Genomic DNA, 24,921 nt, shown 5'->3' on the forward strand with positions numbered 1-24,921 from the left:
AATTAAAAGTAAAAATGGACTATAATGAAATAGCTAGAATGTAACAATTATTATATTGTCAATTGTCAGTCCATTTGACTTTGTAAGACTCCAGGCTGATGAACTAAATTCAACAAGGAAGTGGCTTTCATGATGAAATGCATTCCCATCACAAACGAAAACTTGCTATGGTGCATAGTAATCAAACTATGAGTGGTAACTTCAAATTGTCAAATTGGATATATGTATGCCATATCTATCAGATCTACACTCAGTATACCAAACATTAGGAACACCTTCCTAATATTGAGTTACACATGCTTTCAAGTAGAATGATAGATCTATAACTCTAATTTCTATGCGAATTTGGTTGGGATGCTCAAAAAGCTACATATTGCCACTTTAACAAGTGACATCATTAAGGGATCATGACTTTCACCTGGTCAGTCTATGTCATGGAAAGAACAGGTGTTCTTAATGTTTTGTACACTCAGTGTATATGGAATGCCTCCGTCTATTCAATCTCATTGTCATTTGTCATAAAAGTCATATCTGTCATAATATTAATAATGGCATATTTATATTTCAAATGTGGTAATCTTACTCCAACTCTATGCAGAATGCATATTAAAATGTCATGGCTTTATTTTATTATCTTTATTTAGACCGTGAATATTATTATTGTCACTTTGATTAAAACACAAATAAGATTGCAATCAATTTGGAAAATATATGAAATCCTACATTTGAATAATACATTGCTGCATAGAGCACTATAGAAGATCCACACACACATGATTGCTATATGGTCCCACCAAACCCTATCAACACAATAAGCAAAACTGTCAAAAATATTTGACACTTAGACAGTTATCACGTCAGTTTGCTAAGTGGCGTTGTTATTAAATATTGTTGAAATAAAGATTGGAAAGATATATTGTTTTAATATGCCTATAGTGACAAGGATGGGACAACATCACACCAATCAACACAATGCAGAGAAACAAACAAATGGTTGGTGGTGTGTTGCCATGGCATCAGGGGTAAACAGCCAATGGGCTGTGATTTCCTGGGAGGGATTCATTAGCATGGAATGGGTTTGCAGGACACCGCGACTCTGTGGCCTGGTACACCCTGCAGTACACACACACACATACAAACACACAAAATACAAACAATTCACACTAGTGATGTCACCATGTCACACTGGCCCTGCCGCTGATGATGTCATCCATCAGCTAGGGTCTGCAGTAGTGAAGGGATGGGGGTGAAGGGGTGCGGGTGAGAGGACAGGGTAATAGCTGGGGATGTATAGGGGGCAGTGTGTTGTGGGGATTAACACTGTACTGTATATACATTTGATACATAGCAAATACATCCAGTAGATTTCAATGGGTGGGTCTGCAGGAGGAGTGACAGCGATGATGGAAGCCTAGCTCAGCTGGTAATGTGCAGCAACCGCAGGGGCCATTACATTCAGCACTGTCAGAGAGCACAGAGAGCTTCACACCCTGTAATCTGGCCAACAGAGCCGACACAAACACACACGCACAAGATCTCAGTCTGGCAGAACACGATCCACCTCCATCACTAGTGTGTTTGTTTGTATGTGTGTGTTTGTTTGTATGTGTGTGTGTGTGTGTGTGTGTACTGCAGGGTGTATCTGTGGGTCAGATAGTAGAAATTAAAGGAGCATGGTGGTGTAGCGCATGCTTGTGCCATTAACGTGCTTCTGCGTAATTAACAGAGCTGTTTCCATTGCAGGAGGCTGGCCCCGCGCTGTATTGGGAAATAAAATGCAGCGCTCATTTCTAGGCCTAATTATTTATAGACTGGATGGTGCAGTTTACATTTTCAGGATATTGGTTTTGGTGTTTGTAACTCGCTCTATTGATTCCATTCAAAGCTAGCTGAGGGAGATTTTCAATAACCTCTTTGATCTCTTTGGGTTTGGTTTGTGTTCCATCCATTTAGAAATCATGTCACACACACACTTCTGACGGTGGGCGGACATCTTAGGAAAGAGAAAACCAATCACCAATCAAAAACACTGAATGATTTATTATTTTCGACTTAACACATTTGTCTCTCACTCAGAGGATATCTTTCTCGGGTTTTCATATTTGTTCTTTGACATTGGTGATTTACTGTCGTAGATTTTTTTGCGGAGGCAATTAACGTGAGGTTGCTCAGAAGGCTAAATACCCTTTCTCAAGTTTCATGGCTGCTGTGGCCATGTAACAGCTAGCCTACGATGATGGCCTAGTTCTCTGGGTTGTGTGTACACAGCATTGCTCTACACCCCAGCCTTTATTACCTCCTAGACTCTCCATTTTGTGTGGCCGCGATTTTCAGAGCCCCCATGCTTAAAGGAAAGCTGCCACAACGTTAACGTGTGGGTGGCCTGCAGTCTCTCAGTCATAAAAACAGTAGGGAACAAGAGAGAGGGAGGAGGGGATCTGGAAGAATGAATAGGGGGTGGCTGTAAACTGTAAGACACTGTGTGTGTGTGTGTGTGTGTGTGTGTGTGTGTGTGTGTGTGTGTGTGTGTGTGTGTGTGTGTGTGTGTGTGTGTGTGTGTGTGTGTGTGTGTGTGTGTGTGTGTGTGTGTGTGTGTGTGTGAGTATAGTGTATGTGGGGCGGGGGGTCTGGTGGAGGAATAGGATTTTTTAGTGTTGTGTCTATGTGGTCAGAGTAAATCTCCTTACTCAGAGCTTTTTGCAGCAAGGGGCTTTAACATCCCCACTCTCCTTGATGAGGCATCTTTTTTGTTTGTTCAAACCATTTATTATGTGGTTCTGCTGGCCACGGCGTGACACGGCCCGCTGTATTTATCACCCGGCCCGGCTGACAGTGGGGCGATTGATGACGGGGTCTGAGCCTGAGAGGCTGAGGAAACCTTAATACAATGTAAATGACCCACTCCCATTTCCAATCTGGCCCTGTCTGCTCTCCTCACTGCCACTCCCCATTAGTGTGTGTGTGTGTGTGTGTGTGTGTGTGTGTGTGTGTGTGTGTGTGTGTGTGTGTGTGTGTGTGTGTGGCCGAGGTCATTGCTAATGTGAAAAAGCCAGGCAAACTGAGAGTGGAGGGAGAGGGAGGAAAGGTCCCTACTCTTATTACATGCTGTTGTGCAGGGATGAAAGGGAAAAAACAAACATAAAGGTAGAAACACACACACACACACACACACACAGAGAAAAAAAGCCCTGACTGACTCAGCCAAGGTAATGTCAGCACCTGGCAATCAAACAATGTATTTCTATGTAAGCATTATCATCTTTCTTAGTTAATGATTTTAGCATATTAAAAGGGACTGCATACACAAGTAGAAATCAGATGAATCCTCCTTGCAGCCTGGGGTCATTATTTGTCCAATCCCAGCCCTGTTTGTTATTGAGCACATTCCTCAAATGTTTTCTCTTCTTTCATTTCATTCAAATGGGCAAATTGAGACAGACAATGTTACCTGAAGAAATGTTCTAGTGTTTGTTCTACTGAGAGGATAGAACAAGATCTATTATATTGTGTATATTGTTGTAGCTGTAAATTAGGAAATGGTTATTGAGCAACAATTCCATTTTGAAGTAATGTTATATTGAAAAGTATAGGGTCAAACTGACATTGCTAGAAGTTGCTGTCATATTCATTTCCTGAACCGGTCTGGTGGAAGAAACAAAGTAAAGGTTGTTGTGGGAGAGGGAGGAGGGGTGGGAGAGGGAGGGGGGGAGAGGGAGAGGTAGGAGGGATGGGAGAGGAGGAGGGAGGAGGGGTGGGAGAGGGAGGAGGGGGTGGGAGAAGAGGAGGGAGGAGGGGTGGGAGAGGGAGGAGGGGTGGGAGAGGAGGGGGGTGGGAGAGGGAGGAAGGGTGAGAGAGGAAGGAGGGGTGGGAGAGGGAGGGAGGGAGGGAGGGAGGGGTGGGAGAGGGAGGAAGGGTGGGAGAGGGAGAAGGGGTGGGAGAGGGAGGAGGGGTGGGAGAGGGAGAGGAAGGAGGGGTGGAGAGGGAAGAGGGGGGTGGGAGGAGGGTGGGAGAGGGAGGAGGGAGGAAGGGCGGAGAGGGAAGAGGGGTGGGAGAGGGAGAGGGAGGATCGGTGGGATACGGAGGAGGGGTGGTAGAGGGAGGAGGGGTGGGAGAGGGAGAGGGAGGAAGGGTGCTAGAAGGAGGAGGGGGAGAGGTGGGAGGAGGGAGGAAGGGTGGGGAGAGGGGGGGGAGAGGGAGGAGGGAGGAAGGGAGGAAGGGTGGGAGAGGGAAGAGGGAAGGGGTGGGAGAGGGAAGAGCGGTGGGAGACGGAGGAGGGAGGGTGGGAGAAGGAGGAGGGAGGGAGGAGGGAGGAAGGAAGGGTGGGAGAGGGAGGAGGGGAGGAGGGAGAGGTGGGAGGAGGGAGGAAGGGTGGGAGAGGGAGGAGGAGGGTGGGAGGGGTGGGGAGAGGGAGGAGGGAGGAAGGGTAGGAGAGGGAGGAGGGGGAAGGGAAAGGGAGGAGATAGGGAGGGGTGGGAGAGGGAGAGGGAGGAGGGGTGGGAGAGGGTAAAGTGGGTGTCGATGGATTTTCATCCCAAAAATGTGTAGGATTAAGGTGTCTCCTTTTACACCCCTGTGTGTGTCGTGTGTGCATGCATGCCATGCATATGTAACGGATGTGAAACTGTTAGCTTAGTTAGCGGTGCGCGCTAAATAGCATTTCAATCGGTGACGTCACTTGCTCTGAGACCTTGAAGTAGTTGTTCCCCTTGCTCTGCAAGGGCCATGCCTTTTGTGGAGCAATGGGTAACGATGCTTCGAGGGTGACTGTTGTTGATGTGTGCAGAGGGTCCCTGGTTCGCGCCCGGGTATGGGCAGGGGACGGTCTAAAGTTATACTGTTACACATACATGTATGTGTGTGTGTGTGTTTCACATACATGTATGTGTGTGCGGAGCGGCTGAATGAAACGCATAGCCTAATCTGTCCCTTAAAGACATCTGTCACCAGCGATCACTGTTGTAGCGAGAGCAGGGAGACAGACACAACAGGTCCAAGGTCTGCCATTTATATCATCTCATATTTGCTATATTGAAACTAACACAGACAGTATCATTGCAGCTCCACTCAGAGAATTACATTTGCAGGTAGAAGTGTTGGCAAGAGAGAAGAGACATTTCCTAGCACCCTGTTCTGTTGCTCTCAGGTGCTGCTTTCAACTGCTCTCTGTGAAACAGACATCCCAGTAGCATATTTTTCCTTTAGACATTCAGGGAAGAAATGAATATAGTCAGATCTTCACCCACTCATTCTGTTATATTGTATTACAAAAGGCACTCTAAGACACTGGAGATTGAGGGGAGAGAGGCTGTGTGTGTGTGTGTGTGTGTGTGTGTGTGTGTGTGTGTGTGTGTGTGTGTGTGTGTGTGTGTGTGTGTGTGTGTGTGTGTGTGTGTGTGTGTGTGTGTGTGTGTGTGTGTGTGTGTGTGTGTTTGAGTCTTGTCAGTGTGTGTGTGGGAGGGGATGGGGAAGGGTTATCACAGTCGTCAGTTTTGACAAACTTGTTTGGCCAACTCTTCACAAGTTTGCACTGATTTGTGCAGTTAGTGTGTGTGTGTGTGTTCATATGTGGGTGTTTATGTGTGCTTTGTATGTCATGTCTATACATAGGGAGGGGCAGGTTGGGTGTAGCTCATGGGAATGTATAGTATTCACCTAAACAATACATGTTATACCAGAACACACAGAATGTAATGCACCTGTACATAATAAAGACTGGGAGATACAACATCCAAGCCTCGGCTCACTCTCTCTCTTTTTCTGTGTTATGTGCTACATGAATATTTATGTTCATCTCGTTGTACAAAGAAAACCCATCTCGTCTATCTCTCTGTCTTTCTCTTGTAGCACCCGTACCCTTCTGAAGAACAGAAAAAGCAGCTAGCCCAAGACACAGGCCTCACCATCTTACAAGTAAACAACTGGTGAGTCAAGTCTTCATATCCTATCTCTGCCACCAGCATCGCTCTGCCTTTCATTTTCAAAAGCCTTTTCCTCCCTCTTCCCACTTGGCAGCCAAGACGGCTAAGACTCCTAAAGTGTGAAAACCGTTTATGTACACTCCCCCCTCCGAACACACACATACTCACACACAGACAGATACAAACACACACACACATACAAACACACACACACACTATCTCTGTGGCATCCCTGAATGCGAGCTATCAGGATGTTACGGCTTTATCTACAAAGTGTTTAGCATTAAGTCACAGGTCTCTGCTGTTTGATATACATATATTCACTTTGATATGGTTAAAGCAAAAAGGAGAGATCATACACTACCCCCCACCTTACCTCCACTACCAATACACTACCCCCACCTTACCTCCACTACCAATACACTACCCCCACCTTACCTCCACTACCAATACACTACCCCCACCTTACCTCCACTACCAATACACTACCCCCACCTTACCTCCACTACCAATACACTACCCCCACCTTACCTCCACTACCAATACACTACCCCCACCTTAACTCCACTACCAATACCACCATAATACACTACCCCCACCTTACCTCCACTACCAATACCACCAGAATACACTACCCCCACCTTACCTCCACTACCAATACCACCAGAATACACTACCCCCACCTTAACTCCACTACCAATACACTACCCCCACCTTACCTCCACTACCAATACACTACCCCCACCTTACCTCCACTACCAATACACTACCCCCCACCTTACCTCCACTACCAATACACTACCCCCACCTTACCTCCACTACCAATACACTACCCCCACCTTACCTCCACTACCAATACACTACCCCCACCTTACCTCCACTACCAATACACTACCCCCACCTTACCTCCACTACCAATACACTACCCCCACCTTACCTCCACTACCAATACACTACCCCCCCCCACCTTACCTCCACTACCAATACACTACCCCCACCTTACCTCCACTACCAATACCACCATAATACACTACCCCCACCTTACCTCCACTACCAATACCACCATAATACACTACCCCCACCTTACCTCCACTACCAATACCACCATAATACACTACCCCCACCTTACCTCCACTACCAATACCACCATAATACACTACCCCCACCTTACCTCCACTACCAATACCACCAGAATACACTACCCCCACCTTACCTCCACTACCAATACCACCATAATACACTACCCCCCACCTTACCTCCACTACCAATACCACCATAATACACTACCCCCACCTTACCTCCACTACCAATACCACCATAATACACTACCCCCACCTTACCTCCACTACCAATACACTACCCCCACCTTACCTCCACTACCAATACCACCATAATACACTACCCCCACCTTACCTCCACTACCAATACCACCATAATACACTACCCCCACTTTACCTCCACTACCAATACCACCATAATACACTACCCCCACCTTACCTCCACTACCAATACCACCATAATACACTACCCCCACCTTACCTCCACTACCAATACCACCATAATACACTACCCCCACCTTACCTCCACTACCAATACCACCAGAATACACTACCCCCACCTTACCTCCACTACCAATACCACCATAATACACGACCCCCACCTTACCTCCACTACCAATACCACCATAATACACTACCCCCACCTTACCTCCACTACCAATACCACCATAATACACTACACCCCACCTTACCTCCACTACCAATACCACCATAATACACTACCCGCCACCTTACCTCCACTACCAATACCACCAGAATACACTACCCCCCACCTTACCTCCACTACGAATACCACCAGAATACACTACCCCCACCTTACCTCCACTACCAATACCACCATAATACACTACCCCCACCTTACCTCCACTACCAATACCACCATAATACACTACCCCCACCTTACCTCCACTACCAATACCACCATAATACACTACCCCCCACCTTACCTCCACTACCAATACCACCATAATACACTACCCCCACCTTACCTCCACTACCAATACCACCAGAATACACTACCCCCACCTTACCTCCACTACCAATACCACCATAATACACTACCCCCACCTTACCTCCACTACCAATACACTACCCCCACCTTACCTCCACTACCAATACACTACCCCCACCTTACCTCCACTACCAATACCACCAGAATACACTACCCCCCACCTTACCTCCACTACCAATACCACCAGAATACACTACCCCCACCTTACCTCCACTACCAATACCACCATAATACACTACCCCCACCTTACCTCCACTACCAATACCACCATAATACACTACCCCCACCTTACCTCCACTACCAATACCACCAGAATACACTACCCCCACCTTACCTCCACTACCAATACCACCAGAATACACTACCCCCCACCTTACCTCCACTACCAATACCACCATAATACACTACCCCCACCTTACCTCCACTACCAATACCACCATAATACACTACCCCCACCTTACCTCCACTACCAATACCACCATAATACACTACCCCCACCTTACCTCCACTACCAATACCACCATAATACACTACCCCCACCTTACCTCCACTACCAACACCACCATAATACACTACCCCCACCTTACCTCCACTACCAATACCACCATAATACACTACCCCCCACCTTACCTCCACTACCAATACCACCATAATACACTACCCCCCACCTTACCTCCACTACCAATACCACCATAATACACTACCCCCCACCTTACCTCCACTACCAATACCACCATAATACACTACCCCCCACCTTACCTCCACTACCAATACCACCAGAATACACTACCCCCACCTTACCTCCACTACCAATACCACCAGAATACACTACCCCCACCTTACCTCCACTACCAATACCACCAGAATACACTACCCCCACCTTACCTCCACTACCAATACACTACCCCCCACCTTACCTCCACTACCAATACCACCAGAATACACTACCCCCACCTTACCTCCACTACCAATACACTACCCCCCACCTTACCTCCACTACCAATACCACCAGAATACACTACCCCCCACCTTACCTCCACTACCAATACCACCAGAATACACTACCCCCACCTTACCTCCACTACCAATACCACCAGAATACACTACCCCCACCTTACCTCCACTACCAATACCACCAGAATACACTACCCCCACCTTACCTCCACTACCAATACCACCAGAATACACTACCCCCACCTTACCTCCACTACCAATACCACCATAATACACTACACCCCACCTTACCTCCACTACCAATACCACCAGAATACACTACCCCCCACCTTACCTCCACTACCAATACCACCAGAATACACTACCCCCCACCTTACCTCCACTACCAATACCACCAGAATACACTACCCCCACCTTACCTCCACTACCAATACACTACCCCCACCTTACCTCCACTACCAATACCACCAGAATACACTACCCCCACCTTACCTCCACTACCAATACACTACCCCCACCTTACATCCACTACCAATATCACCAGAATACACTACCCCCACCTTACCTCCACTATCAATACAACCAGATCATACACTACCCCCACCTGACCTCCACTACAAATACCAACAGAATAAACTACCCCCACCTTACCTCCACTTCCAATACCACCAGAATACACAACCCCCACCTTACCTCCACTACCAATACCACCAGAATACACTACCCCCCACCTTACCTCCACTGTCAATACCACCAGATCATATACTACCCCCCACCTTACCTCCACTTCCAATACCACCAGAATACACAACCCCCCACCTTACCTCCACTACCAATACCACCAGAATACACTACCCCCCACCTTACCTCCACTGTCAATACCACCAGATCATATACTACCCCCCACCATACCTCCACTTCCAATACCACCAGAATACACTACCCCCATCTTACCTTACCTCCACTACCAATACCACCAGAATATACTACCCCCACCTTACCTCCACTACCAATACCACCAGAATACATTACCCCCCACCTTACCTCCACTACGAATACCACCAGAATACACTACCCCCACCTTACCGCCACTACCAATACCACCAGAATACATTACCCCCCACCTTACCTCCACTACGAATACCACCAGAATACACTACCCCCACCTTACCGCCACTACCAATACCACCAGATCATACACTACCCCCCACCTTACCTCCACTACCAATTCCATCAGATCATACACCACCCCGCACCTTACCTTACCTCCAATACCAATTCCACCAGAATACACTACCCCCACTTTACCTCCACTTCCAATTCAACCAGATCATACGCTACCTCCCACCTTACCTCCACTACCAATACCACCAGATCATACACTACCCCCCACCTTACCTCAACTACCAATACCACCAGATCATACACTACCCCCCACCTTCCCTTACCTCCACTACCAATACCACCAGTTCATACACTACCCCCCACCTTATCTCCACTACCAATACCACCAGAATACACGACCCCCCACCTTACCTCCACTACCAATACCACCGGATCATACACTACCCCCCACCTTACCTCCACTACCAATACCACCAGATCAAACACTACCCCCCCCACCTTACCTCCACCACCAATTCCACCAGATCATACACTACCCCCCCCACCTTACCTTACCTCCACTACAAATACCACCAGAATACACCACCCCCACCTTATCTCCACTACCAATACCAACAGATCATACACTACCCCCCACCTTACCTTACCTCCACTACCAATACCACCAGAATACACTACCCCACACTTTACCTCCACTTCCAATACAACGAGATCATACACTACCCCCCACCTTACATCCACTACCAATATCACCAGAATACACTACCCCCACCTTACCTCCACTATCAATACAACCAGATCATACACTACCCCCCACCTGACCTCCACTACAAATACCACCAGAATAAACTACCCCCACCTTACCTCCACTTCCAATACCACCAGAATACACAACCCCCCACCTTACCTCCACTACCAATACCACCAGAATACACTACCCCCACCTTACTACCAATACCACCAGATCACACACTACCCCCGCCCTACCTCCACTACCAATACCACCAGAATACACTACCCCCCACCTTACTTTACCTCCACTACCAATACCACCAGAATACACTACCCCGCCCACCTTACCTCCACTTCCAACACCACCAGAATACACTACCCCCACCTTACTACCAATACCACCAGATCACACACTACCCCCCACCTTACCTTCACTACCAATACCACCAGATCATACACTACCCCCCCCACCTTACCTCCACTACCAATACCACCAGAATACACTACCCCCCACCTTACCTTACCTCCACTACCAATACCACCAGAATACACTACCCCCCACCTTACTTCCACTACCAATACCACCAGAATACACTACCCCCACCTTACCTCCACTACCAATACCACCAGAATACACTACCCCCCCACCTTACCTTACCTCCACTACCAATACCACCAGAATACACTACCCCCCCACCTTACTTCCACTACCAGTACCACCAGCACCGCCACACAAGCCAAACCCGCCAGCCGCCCCCACCCCATGTTAAACATGCTATATGGTGGATTAAGGTTTCGGTGGCCTGGCCAGCAGTCTCTTTATAGATGGCTTAGCATATAACTGGGGGTGGTGGATTAAATAAAATGATCACAGAAGCAAAGAAATGATACAGGAATTACTTATCCAAATACTAGCCAGGTTTTATCTGAGGCTTCATTTTGTTCAGTTCATTCTCGGGGTGATGTTCAGATTAATTGAACTGACAACTTCCTTTCAGAATTCTGGGAAGGTATTTGCACGGATTTCAGGTCTTACACAAACTTAATTACATGGAACCCCATTTTATCATTCTAATTCCATGTAGCGAGGGTTCTATTTACAAATGAGAAGTCCCTGCCTTTTATTCGCAGCTTTCCTTAATATATTTATCAAAGCGGGTTCATTTACAAAGTGCTCTATCTGTCGGGTACAGGCGGGCCGACATTAAGCAAGCTTTTAGGTTTATCACACTCCCAGCCTGACAAGACACCCGAGGGTCAATAGATTTTTTTTGGTTCCATGATTCATTTATTTTCTCATTTTTCCTGGATCACAATGAGAAACATGCCTGGAGAATTAGTTCAGTTTGTCTGCCTTATCTGTCAGACCATTTTTTCTCCCCCCTCTCTCTCTCTTTTAGCAGAAGTCAAGCTACTTAAATTGGCCACAGGAACCGCTGTTATCAGACTTTAATGCCCCCTACAGTGTGGATAGCATTTCAATTACACCAGTAACCAAAGATTAGCCCCTGCTTGCCTTTTTCATGCATCGCCGTGCCGCTGTTTCGAGACGCCACGCACCTTACCTACAGGAGCAGAAAATTGAGTTGCCTTGCCTGTGTCATGGTGATTAATGCAGAAATACTCTACTAACCTGAGAGGAATGAGAGAAAGAGAGAGAGAGAGAGAGAGAGAGAGAGAGAGAGAAATAGCGACAGAGAGAGACAGATAGATAGTGTCTCCATTCATAGAGGCCTTGATGTCCAAACCCCAGCCACACGAAATGTCACCGATTCATTTCTAAACAGGCTGAAAATGCCTTTGTTGCACTTATATGTTTCTGCTAGCTAACAAAAACACATCAGGAATATGTTTCCACAAATAAAGAGGGGCTTATTGGGACTGCTGTGGGCATGTCTCCGGTGGCATTGTGCAGTCGAGGTGAGTCAAGGGGAGCCACCACCATGTTTTGGGGTGTTTTACGGGGCACGAAAGATGAGCCACAGATAGGATGCGCTGAGTTTTGTTTTTATAACCAGGCATGAAGGTGTGGTGAGTTAGAGCTAAATATCCCTTTGTTTGGGCCCCATCCCCTCGGCCCACAGGCCCCTCTCCCTCTGGACTGGTGTCGTTTCCTCACAGGGCCAGGAGCCTAAGAGATGGTTCCTCCTTCCACCCAGGATATGACAGAGGATATTTCAGCATATGAAATTCCTGTTGATGGGGCCAGAAATAAAAAGGCCTCTGAAATTCCTGGCGGGCCGAGTGAGTGCATTGTGTGCTGCTTCCCTTTGATTTGGGGCGCTGCCGGGTCATTGGCTCGCGACAGAGAAGATAGACACAGGGAGGGAAAAGAGAGGGAGAATGAGGGACGACTGCCGTCTTCAGTTTCCAGCTCTCTCCCTTGGGTAAGGGTGTGCTGAATCACGGCTTTGTCCGCCGGCACAATCGCTACCCAAGGAGGGCACAAGGGCGCTCTGTGTAGTGTCAATGGACGGCACATCTCCTTCTCTCTCCATCTCACCCTGCTAAGCCCTTCACGAACCTCCCCCTGCACACTTACCTGCCCCTCACCACAACTGGATAGGTGGGTCCCAAGGGTACCCCCCCTACCCCTAGAAAGACAAGGCTTTACAATGTATTAGACCTGCAAGCTAATAGGCTAAAACTATGCTAAGTGCTAGCTGGTAGCAAATATGTGTCACCTGCATTAGCTAGCAACCTCACCTGTTTGCTTATACCACCAACACCCCATTAGCTTAGTGCTGCTAATATGGAACAAAAGGTTCCGGTTAAAGTACACTTAGTCACTGCACTGATTTGCAATGGAGGAGGTGGGGTTAATTGTTCCTCATACACTGTGTGTGTTAGTAGTTAGAGTGACACTGCACCCTCTGTGTTTGTAGAGTAGACACTGTGTATACAGTGTAGTGGGAACATTAGTTTACCATTAGTTAGTGCCTTGTTTGTTCTGCTTAGTGTCTGGAGATTAGCATCATGCTAACGGTATTGGGGAGTGGTCAGAAAACATTGTAGCATTTAATTGAAATTGAAAAGGAGGGTGAGGATCGTGACTACAGGTTCTGCCTAGCAGAGGAGGTGAATCTGCAGGCCTTGGCTCAGGTTGAGATGCCTTGGAACAGCGCGGGGACTGGAGGCAAGAATCCACAATATAGAATCCAGCTGCAGTTGTCATTATGAGCAGAATGCAACAGCTCTGTGTCCTTCTATCAATCTGGGCTAAATGGGGCCTGACCGGATCCTTTCATGTCTCAGCATCAGGCTCAGCATGACATACCCCCTCTCACCACCATCAACACACTGACCCTGCCATTATTTACCCTCACACACACACACACACACACACACACACACACACACACACACACACACACACACACACACACACACACATTCTGGGTTATTACTCAGCCATTGAAAGATGATTCCGATGACAGAAGACAGAAGAGAGCAACACCCTCATTATTCCCTCATCTCACAGGCAGGAAGGACATGTCCATGGCACAAGGGAGGGAGGGAGGGAGGGAGGGAGGGAGGGAGGGAGGGAGGGAGGGAGAGAGAGAGAGAGAGAGAGAGAGAGAGATAGAAAAAGAGAGACAGTTAGAGTGAGAGCGAGAGAGGGAGAGAATAGAGAGAGTCAGAGAGAGGGAGAGAGAGAAAAAGAGAGAGAGAGTGAAGGAGAGAGTGAGAGAAATAGAGAGAGTCAGAGAGAGAGAGAAACAGAGAGAGTCAGAGTGAGAGAAACAGAGGGAGAGAGAGAGAGAGAGAGAGAGCATGGCTCTGAGGCCATAATGACTGAGTGTCATTGCACTGGAGCACTGAGCCACACACGATTTCTACTTCTCCGACTCGTCACTGGCGAAAACACACAAACACACACACACACACACACACACACACACACACACACACACACACACACACACACACACACACACACACACACACACACACAGAGAGAGGCTCTAATTAGCAACAGCAAGGAGTACAATGAGTGAGTTATTAAGACACAGGGGCAGATCTGGTACAACCTTTGGCCCCTGTCAGAACACAGGTCACATGATAAGGAGATGGATATCTGGCAAACCATGGCGCCAAGTGCCCATTGATGCCAAGGCTGGTGATTGTCAGGCTGATGGTATCTCTAGGATCTAGGAGAGGCAAAGTGAGGTGATACGGGGGGCTTTCGAGGGGGGGATATGGGGGTCTGCACCCCTAGAAAGTGTTGAGTGATGTCACAGTCTTGGACCGCACCACGCCGTTTTTCCCCCCATCCTGCCAGAGTCAGTAAAGTTTCGATTTTTATTCTCGCATTCTGCTCGCTGTAGTCAAGCCTGTCGTACTGTAGTTAGTGTGCTAGCTAGCATCTAGCCTGACTGCAGTGGAACTCCCTTCTCAGCATGCTACCCCCCCCATCCATCCCTCCCTCCCTCAGACTTGGACTCACAGTAGAGAGCCATATGCTGCTTTAGATTCACATGCAACATCTTATTAGTGGTGTGGATGAACTGGATACACAACATGTGTCTATAGTGGTGTCTGGTGGATGAAAAGAAGACTAAGGCCAGCTTTTGTTACTTTACTTACTGCAAGCTTTTTCCTCCCCCTTGAGAAAGCCCAATGAGGCACTTAGAAAGAGGGCCTTTTATGATTTTTACCATTTTTTACGACATTCCATCTTGGCGTGAGGAGCTGTTATGAAATGCTAAATAATAACTAATATTTTCCAAATGTAAAAATATGAAATTGGCCCGACACCGTCTTGTGTTTTTTATATCCTCTCACTCATCTAAGCATTTTGGGGTTTTACAGAGAGGCATTTGAGTTCCTTTCCACCCTCTCTTCTTCTCTCTCTGTTTCTCTTCCTCAACCTCTCTCACCCTCTCTTTCTCCTGCATTGGTGGGATAGTTGACTGAAGTTGCTGGTTATCCATTTAACTTTGACCCAGATGGAAATGTCAGGCCTTTTTTTGGCTGCGAACTGGGAGTCCCAACGGTGGCCATCTTGTGCTCCTGGACTTCTAAATATACAGCTGGAGTGTGGAGCTGCCAGGTGGATGTCTATCTCTATCTCTCCCTGTGTGTGTGTGTGTGTGTGTGTGTGTGTGTGTGTGTGTGTGTGTGTGTGTGTGTGTGTGTGTGTGTGTGTGTGTGTGTGTGTGTGTGTGTGCTTGCTTGTGTGTGTTTCTGTGTGTGCTTACCGGGCGCTGCCAACACAGGCACCATGATCCTCTCATTTAGGGACCGCTAATTGGCAGTTAATTAGCAGAATTGACTCTGTTGTCGGATCCCAAGTGCCTCACCCCCCCAACACCCCCCTTCCTCCAGGATCATTTGATAAAGCTGTAATATTAATCCCACTTTAGTCAAGCAATTTTCCGTGTTTGGGAGGATAAAAACACATTTTTGATTATTGCCAGAACAGAATCCCTCTTGTGTCGTGTATCAGTTTTATTTGGTTAATCGTTTTGCTAAGGGTGGCTGAATGAGAGACTAAAGGCTAGTCACACACAGACACACCCATATATCCATTTAAAGTGCCAAACACACACACGGTTCTCACACTCAGGCATTAGCGTAACATGCGTACAGTAAGTGCTTTCACAGCTGATTAATGTGTGTGGCATTGTGTCTGCCTCTGTGTGTCATGGGTAGCAGTGCCAACTGTGATGGTTCGGTGAGATTAACAACACAGTGTCCACCTGTCTGGGTAGGAAGGACCAAATTGGGTCGTAGGCTGGCACGGTGCGCCCACCACGCCATGGTCACGGGGTGAGAGAGGTGCCCACCTCTGTGTTAGAGGTGAGTTCTGAAAAACAGAGGGCTGTTTAATAAAAGCACGTTCAGCTGATCATAGAAAAATGAAGCCTTTTCTTTTGGTAACTAAGTCCATCCTTTCCAGAGAGAGCTGTAGAAATGTCAGAACAAGGCAACCGTGCTAGGAGAAGCCAGGCAAGGAAGGAAGAGGGGGCGAGGGAGAGGGAGAGAGGGGGCGAGGGAGAGGGAGAGGGGGCGAGAAAGAGAGGGGAGGGGGGTGTCTTTGTACTTCTCTTCTCCTTTTGGCTCTTTTATTCCTCAATGGCTTGGTTTTATTGGTGGGTTGTTTAATAACAAGGGCTCTGCGTTTGAAATGAAGTCGAGCTGCCTTTGCGTGGGCGAGACTCCTTTTTATTTTAAGGTGGTAATTTCTGTTCAGGGGTAAGAGCTGGAAAGAGCGAGAACTAGAGAGATATATACGCAAGAGAGATATACGCACACAAGCAGAGAGCAAAAGGGTGACAGAGAGTGGATGAGAGAGAATTCATGGAGAATACAAGGGAGAAAAGGAGGTTAATTTATTTCATTTGCAGGTAGACAGTTTAAAAAAGAAAGCACGAGGGAAGAGAGAAAAAGTGAAGGATGCCGTTTTCATGAATAAGCAGCAGAATGCGCCCGGCCAACCAGTGTAAGCCTGGCAGAATCTCTCAGTGCCTGGGGCCATCTGTGAGCAGAATAGCAATTTTATTACTTTGTCATTAAACCAATTTCACAGCTGTATTGTTTGTTAATGAGCAGCAGCAAACAAGCGAAGATGTCACATACTAGAATATCAGCAAGAGTTGTGACCCTGCTCTCTCTCTCTCTCTCTCTCTCTCTCTCTCTCTCTCTCTCTCTCTCTCTCTCTCTCTCTCTCTCTCTCTCTCTCTCTCTCTCTCTCTCTCTCTCTCTCTCTCTCTCTCTCTCTCTCTCTCTCTCTCTCTCTCTCTCTCTCTCTCTCTCTCTCTCTCTCTCTCTCTCTCTCTCTCTCTCTCTCTCTCTCTCTCTCTCTCTCTCTCTCTCTCTCTCTCTCTCTCTCTCTCTCTCTCTCTCTCTCTCTCTCTCTCTCTCTCTCTCTCTCTCTCTCTCTCTCTCTCTCTCTCTCTCTCTCTCTCTCTCTCTCTCTCTCTCTCTCTCTCTCTCTCTCTCTCTCTCTCTCTCTCTCTCTCTCTCTCTCTCTCTCTCTCTCTCTCTCTCTCTCTCTCTCTCTCTCTCTCTCTCTCTCTCTCTCTCTCTCTCTCTCTCTCTCTCTCTCTCTCTCTCTCTCTCTCTCTCTCTCTCTCTCTCTCTCTCTCTCTCTCTCTCTCTCTCTCTCTCTCTCTCTCTCTCCATCCCCTCTCTCTCCATCTTTTCCTCCCTTCCTGGGTTAGAGGGTTCCCTGGCCAATAAAATGTAAAGTCTATACAGTCAAATCTCTATTTATGAGCTTCTATTTGCCTTTAGAGCTCATTGGGATGAATGGTTTCTCCGTGGGCTTTCAGACACTACAGCTGGAAAGGCCTGAAATATTGTCCTGTTATGTAGCACTAAAGTCCAGCATTTGCTACCAATGTCAAGCACCAATAGAACAGGCATTGGAATTGATACAAGTCTGGGATCAGAATCAGTGATGTGATGCATACAGTATTGCAGAGAGACGAAATGTATGAGAAGTAGTTTTGTTTCTCATCATCAGACCCACCAGACCTTACTAATGAACACAGATTACACTGATGTTGATGTCCCTAAGATAACGTGGCTAGTGATGTCTGGGTCTATGGACAACAACGACGTCTCTCTCCGCGTTGAGAGCCACTGTAAGCAGGAGGAGATGTGGCATCCTGCACATGTTCAGTGCAAGGTGCAATTGAAACATCATCGGTAGTAATGGGGGAGATAAATATTCATAAGGCTGGGGGAAAATCCCAGATTATACTGATAAGGGCCTCATTGTGAGCCTCTCTTTCTCTCCCTAAGCCAGGCTCTGCATAATAGTTCTGGTTTAATACCTCCAGCTTCCTCTGATAACTTCATCAAGGGGGGGGGGCGCTTGGCACTTATTTTATTGATACTTCATCCATAACAAGCGGAACTCTAGTAAATCTCATTTAAACAAACAAAGCCCTGTATTGATTTATAGGGTCCTCCATGATGGGGTTATTGGCATCGCAGGCACCTTGCCTCGCAGCCATAGCGCACCCAGCCGTACATTATGCACAAAACATGAATAAATAATACATTAAGGTTGTTGTGGATGTGATTACAATGGTGCTAGGAAAGAGAGAGATATACAGAGAGATAATGACGGAAAGATAGGTGGAGTAGGGGGGTACTAGGTAGCGTTCAGAATTGACACCACTCCAGGAGTTAGACAGGAAGAGGGTCAGAGAGATAAAGAGAGAGTGAGAGAGAGAGGGAGAGTGAGAGGTGGAGAGGATGTCTGGACAGAAAGAGAGAGAGAGAGAGAGAGAGGTAGAGAGCAGGCCTGGACAGAAAGAGAGAGAGAGAGGTAGAGAGCAGGCCTGGACAGAAAGAGAGAGAGAGAGGTAGAGAGCAGGCCTGGACAGAAAGAGAGAGAGAGAGACGTAGAGAGCAGGCCTGGACAGAAAGAGAGAGAGCGAGAGGTAGAGAGCATGTCTGGACAGAAAGAGAGAGGTAGAGAGCAGGCCTGGACAGAAAGAGAGAGAGCGAGAGGTAGAGAGCATGTCTGGACAGAAAGAGAGAGGTAGAGAGCAGGCCTGGACAGAAAGAGAGAGGTAGAGAGCAGGCCTGGACAGAAAGAGAGAGGTAGAGAGCAGGCCTGGACAGAAAGAGAGAGGTAGAGAGCAGGCCTGGACAGAAAGGGAGAGAGAGAGAGGTAGAGAGCAGGCCTGGACAGAAAGGGAGAGAGAGAGAGGTAGAGAGCAGGGCTGGACAGAAAGAGAGAGAGAGAGACGTAGAGAGCAGGCCTGGACAGAAAGAGAGAGAGCGAGAGGTAGAGAGCATGTCTGGACAGAAAGAGAGAGAGAGGTAGAGAGCATGCCTGGACAGAAAGAGAGAGAGAGGTAGAGAGCAGGCCTGGACACAGAAAGTGAGAGAGAGAGAGGTAGAGAGCAGGCCTGGACAGAAAGGGAGAGAGAGAGAGGTAGAGAGCAGGCCTGGACAGAGAGAGCGAGAGAGAAAGAGGTAGAGAGAGAGGTAGAGAGCAGGCCTGGACACAGAGAGCGAGAGAGAAAGAGGTAGAGAGAGAGGTAGAGAGCAGGCCTGGACAGAAAGAGAGAGAGAGGTAGAGAGAGGTAGAGAGCAGGCCTGGACAGAAAGAGAGAGAGAGGTAGAGAGAGGTAGAGAGCCTGCCTGGACACAGAGAGTGAGAGAGAAAGAGGTAGAGAGAGAGGTAGAGAGCATGCCTGGACAGAGAGAGCGAGAGAGAAAGAGGTAGAGAGAGAGGTAGAGAGCAGGCCTGGACACAGAGAGCGAGAGAGAAAGAGGTAGAGAGAGAGGTAGAGAGCAGGCCTAGACATAGAGAGAGAGAGAGGTAGAGAGCAGGCCTGGACACAGAGAGTGAGAGAGAAAGAGGTAGAGAGAGAGGTAGAGAGCAGGCCTGGACAGAGAGAGAGAGAGAGGTAGAGAGCAGGCCTGGACAGAAAGAGAGAGAGAGGTAGAGAGCAGGCCTGGACACAGAGAGCGAGAGAGAAAGAGGTAGAGAGAGAGGTAGAGAGCAGGCCTGGACAGAAAGAGAGAGAGAGGTAGAGAGAGGTAGAGAGCAGGCCTGGACACAGAGAGCGAGAGAGAAAGAGGTAGAGAGGTAGAGAGCAGGCCTGGACACAGAGAGCGAGAGAGAAAGAGGTAGAGAGGTAGAGAGCAGGCCTAGACATAGAGAGAGAGAGAGAGGTAGAGAGCAGGCCTGGACACAGAGAGCGAGAGAGAAAGAGGTAGAGAGAGAGGTAGAGAGCAGGCCTGGACAGAGAGAGAGAGAGAGGTAGAGAGCAGGCCTGGACAGAAAGAGAGAGAGAGGTAGAGAGAGGTAGAGAGCAGGCCTGGACACAGAGAGCGAGAGAGAAAGAGGTAGAGAGAGAGGTAGAGAGCAGGCCTGGACAGAAAGAGAGAGAGAGGTAGAGAGAGGTAGAGAGCAGGCCTGGACACAGAGAGCGAGAGGGAAAGAGGTAGAGAGGTAGAGAGCAGGCCTGGACACAGAGAGCGAGAGAGAAAGAGGTAGAGAGGTAGAGAGCAGGCCTGGACAGAGAGAGAATAACTGTCTTAGGTTCACTGGGTTTAGATGGACAGATAAAGAAGGAGCTCCTGTATGTCTCCTGTTCGCTCTGGCTCCCTAACACAACAGCCCCAGGGACTCTCTGTCACACCTGGTCACCTTTACCCTCCACACATACACATACACACGCAGCCCCACCAAGTTCAAAGCACCCTCCAATGCACCACTGTTAGCCTGTGAAACACTCCCTTCCACATACTGTAGCAACAACTGCAGCAACAACTGCAGGTTGTTTAGTCCTCTGGGGACAGCTCTCCCTCCCTCCCTCTTTCTCTCTCTCTCTTTTTCTTTCTCTTTCTCTCTCCCTATCTTTCTCTCTCTCTCTCTCTCTCTCTCTCTCTCTCTCTCTTCCCTCTCTCTCTCTCTCTCTTCATCTGAATCTCTTTCTTCCCTCTCTCTTTCTCTGTCTATTGTTCCTTCTATGTTTTACAGAAAGCATGCTCCCCCTCTCACATCCCCTCTCTCTCTCTCTCTCTCTCTCTCTCTCTCTCTCTCTCGCTCTCTCTCTCTCTCTCTCTCTCCCTGCTGCCAGCCTTCCCAACAAATCTATTTCTAACACTGATGTCTGGCTTTCTACCCCTAAACGGTGCTTTCTGAGAGTGTGTCCGTCTGCGTGTGTGTTTCTCGTGATTGAGGGTTCAATTAATTATTTAAGAGAGTCAGAGGGCCTGCAATATTTGACTGATGGCTTTCACAGTCACAAACACAGACAAAATACTACACACAGACTCATTCCCTACCTGTGTCTCACACACTCTGCCACACACCACTCACACACGTTTTTAATCACTCCCGATACTTCTTTAACACCACGAGAGCAGAAGGAGCAGAAGCTCAGAGTCCTGGCATTGGGGAACCCAGGCAGTCTCCCAGACAGATTTAGGTGTCACTCCTTAATTGCTCAAACTGCTGTGCATTTTCACTGCCGTAAAGTCATGGTTACTAGTAAGGGAGTGTGAGAAAAAAACGAGAGGGAGAAAGAACATTTTTTAATGGGGGCACCCTTCCAGCCTCCCACTGGCTCTGTGTTTCTGTCTCTTCCACATGCAAATTAATATCAGTAGTGTGTGTGTGTGTGTGTGTGTGTGTGTGTGTGTGTGTGTGTGTGTGTGTGTGTGTGTGTGTGTGCACGCTTTCGTGTTTATGTGTGTGTGGGTGTGAGTACGTGTGTGTGTGTTGCTTAAGGAGAACACACAGGGTTGAAGCCTCTCTGCAGGCCCCCTCTTCTAGGAGCAGCCGGAGCTGAGCTGAGAGCCTATTATAGTCTCATAACCCAGAGAGGGGGAATAGACGTTTGATATGAAGCAAAGCAAATAGATTGGCCTTATTTCCTTTCTGGCTGGCATGCCGCAGACACTTGTGTTGCCTAGACTATGCATTAAATTGACACTACATTTTGTTAAAAATCTCACTCCTCTGTCATGTTTCCCCTGGTAATCTACAAAGTTGCCCCGTTTCATATCTGACAGTAAGGGGGAGAGAGGGAGTTGAGAGTTGCGCAATCTCTTTCTCTCGATTACTGAGGACAGAGAGAAAAAGTGAAAGGGACAGAGTGAAAGGAAGGAGAGAAGAGCGGCAGATGAGAGAAAGAAAAAAGGCCCATATTTGTGCGATAGCGCCCCACGACTAGAGGTGAGGGCGGCGTCTAAAACAGAGATTATACCTGAACTCCCCACGGAGACACACAAAGGGCCCCAGCACGCTGGGCATTGTGGGGAAAAGGGAAAGCAGGAGCGGCATGGCAGGGGCAGGGGAGGCTCTCTGTAGAGCACAGAGAATGGGGGCGGGTGGGCGACCTCGCGAACACTCCTTTGTGGGGCTGGGTCTAGTGTGTGTGTGTGTGTGTGTGTGTGTGTGTGTGTGTGTGTGTGTGTGTGTGTGTGTGTGTGTGTGTGTGTGTGTGTGTGTGTGTGTGTGTGTGTGCGTGCGTGCGTGCGTGCGTGCGTGCGTGCGTGCGTGCGTGCGTGCGTGCGTGCGTGCGTGCGTGCGTGCGTGCGTGCGTGCGCGTGCGTGCGTGCGTGCGTGCGTGCGTGTGTGTGGACCACAGTAATGGTAGTGGAGGACTCTCTCCCTGTGTGTGTGTGGACCACAGTAATGGTAGTGGAGGAGGAGGACTCTCTCCCTGTGTGTGTGTGGACCACAGTAATGGTAGTGGAGGACTCTCTCCCTGTGTGTGTGTGGACCACAGTAATGGTAGTGGAGGACTCTCTCCCTTTTTCTATCTCTCTGTGGAGTCAATAAAAGGCAGATAATTGAGACGTTTTGTGGAGTCTTACCCTGGTCGCTGGGCTGGAATTAAATGACAGAGACCAGTTGACTGGCCCCAGGTGCTCTGAGGGTTCTGACCTGCGCTGGTGCTTTTTAGGAAAAAGGGAGAGGGGAGGGAGGCAACTCAACATATGGGCTGGAGGAAACACACCCACACACTGAGACACATCGAGAAAAAGAAGCCTAACCATGTTCCAGTATGCGTGTACTTATCTCTCTCTGTTTGGATGTGTTCTTTTCCTACGTGTTTGAGGCAGTGTGTGTCTGTGTGTGTATGTATATTGCCAGCGTGTGCCTGTGGTATTTCATGCTGGCCCAGCATGAAACGGAGAACCCTGGCCAACCCTAAAGGTGAGAGGCTGGAATTTGAGGAGTGAAGAGTTTCCTTCCAGCGCTGAAGACCTCTGTCACATGGCCCGCGCCAGAGATCCTTGACAGAGGCTAATATTGACATGTGCTGGATGTTTTTAATTCCACTTCAAACAAGGGAAAACACAGCTGTTGTTCCCCCTGAGCCTCAGTTTGCCCAGACAGGGGTAGGAATACCTTTAGTGCACCTATGCATGTTAATAAGAGAAATCCAGAGGAGGATAGAGACTGAGGGCTAACAAGAGGATGTAGACCAACTCCTCTCCCTAGTCCCTCCTCTGCTGGTGATAATCAACAATAATAGCACTAGTAAAAACATTCCAGAGCAAATGTGACTGCCTGGAGAAGAAAGGGGATTAATAAGGGGAGTGATTAGGGTGCCTTCTGAGCGAAGAGAGAGAAAGAAAGAGAGATAGAAGGAGAGAGAGAGAGACAGCGGCGTGCATTCTTCCCCCTCCTTAACAGCCTAAAAACTGGTAGAGCTAGGTGCAGGTTAGCAGGGTTGCCGGGTTGCTACAAAAGGCCTCTTTCATACAGGTGTGTTGACGCCCGGGGCAGGATTGGCCGTGGTCCATTCCATTTGGATTTGAACAATAACTATCATATCTCTTTAAAAAGAAGGGCAGGGCGAAGCGTCAAAAGGAGATGCCTGAGAGCCCTGCCGGAAAAAACCCTGTTGCAGTTGTCAGAGCTTGTTGATGTTGCGGGGAAGAGAAACTGGAGAGTTTTTTTCCTTTTTTCCCTCCTCTATTTCCCCCTCGTGTTTTTGCTTTATTTTCTTTCCCAATTTTTCTCTGGATTTCCAGTGGTTAACGTGGGTTTTGTGCCAAGGGGCGAGACAGAGTAGGGAGAAGAGAGGAGTAACGGAGGAACAAAGTCGTGGCTGTGTGAGGAGCAGCAGCTACTGCTGCTATCCGGATCAAAGTAGCGACAACCTTGAGCTTCCTGGCCCTGTGGCCCCAGCCATTGGCCACAGGAGGTGGTTTTGACAGACAGTCAGCAGTTGAGGCTGGACCTACCACAGGGGTCAGCCCCACTACCACCTGCCTCACCCCACAGGGAGGAGGGCCCAGGGGTAACCTCCCTAAAGTGGACAGTTGAGTCATTTTGGGGGGATGTTGCGTTGTGAGGGTGTCTTTGTGGATAGAGTAAGACATATTGGTCTCACTGCCCGAAGCGAATACTGCATTGTCTGTGTGCTTAGGGTCGTTGTCCTGTTGGAAGGTGAACCTTCACCCCAGTCTGAGGTCCTGAGTGCTGTGGGGCAGGTTTTCATCAAGGATCTCTCTGTACTTTTCCGTGTTCATCTTCCCCTTGATCCTGACTAGTGTCCCATTCCTGCTGGTGAAAACTTCCCCACAGCATGATGTTGCCACCACCATGCTTCACCATAGGAATGGTGCCAGGTTTCCTCCAGACAAATGTTCAATATTGGTTTCATCAGACCAGTGAATCTTCCTT

At 48.3% G+C, this 24,921-nt stretch overlaps 1 protein-coding gene across 4 annotated transcripts in view; it reads left to right on the forward strand.

The window, feature by feature from the left end:
- Positions 1–24,921, forward strand: part of LOC112232721 (homeobox protein Meis2) — a 121,967-nt gene that overhangs the window by 76,867 nt on the left and 20,179 nt on the right. For all 4 annotated transcript variants that reach the window (XM_042325345.1, XM_042325343.1, XM_042325346.1 and 1 more), the window contains exon 9: positions 5,845–5,921. In XM_042325345.1, the coding sequence (XP_042181279.1) occupies positions 5,845–5,921 (77 nt within the window). The remainder of the gene's footprint in view (positions 1–5,844; positions 5,922–24,921) is intronic.

Source organism: Oncorhynchus tshawytscha, linkage group LG08 (genome assembly GCF_018296145.1).
Source record: "Oncorhynchus tshawytscha isolate Ot180627B linkage group LG08, Otsh_v2.0, whole genome shotgun sequence".
Lineage (NCBI taxonomy): Eukaryota > Metazoa > Chordata > Actinopteri > Salmoniformes > Salmonidae > Oncorhynchus > Oncorhynchus tshawytscha.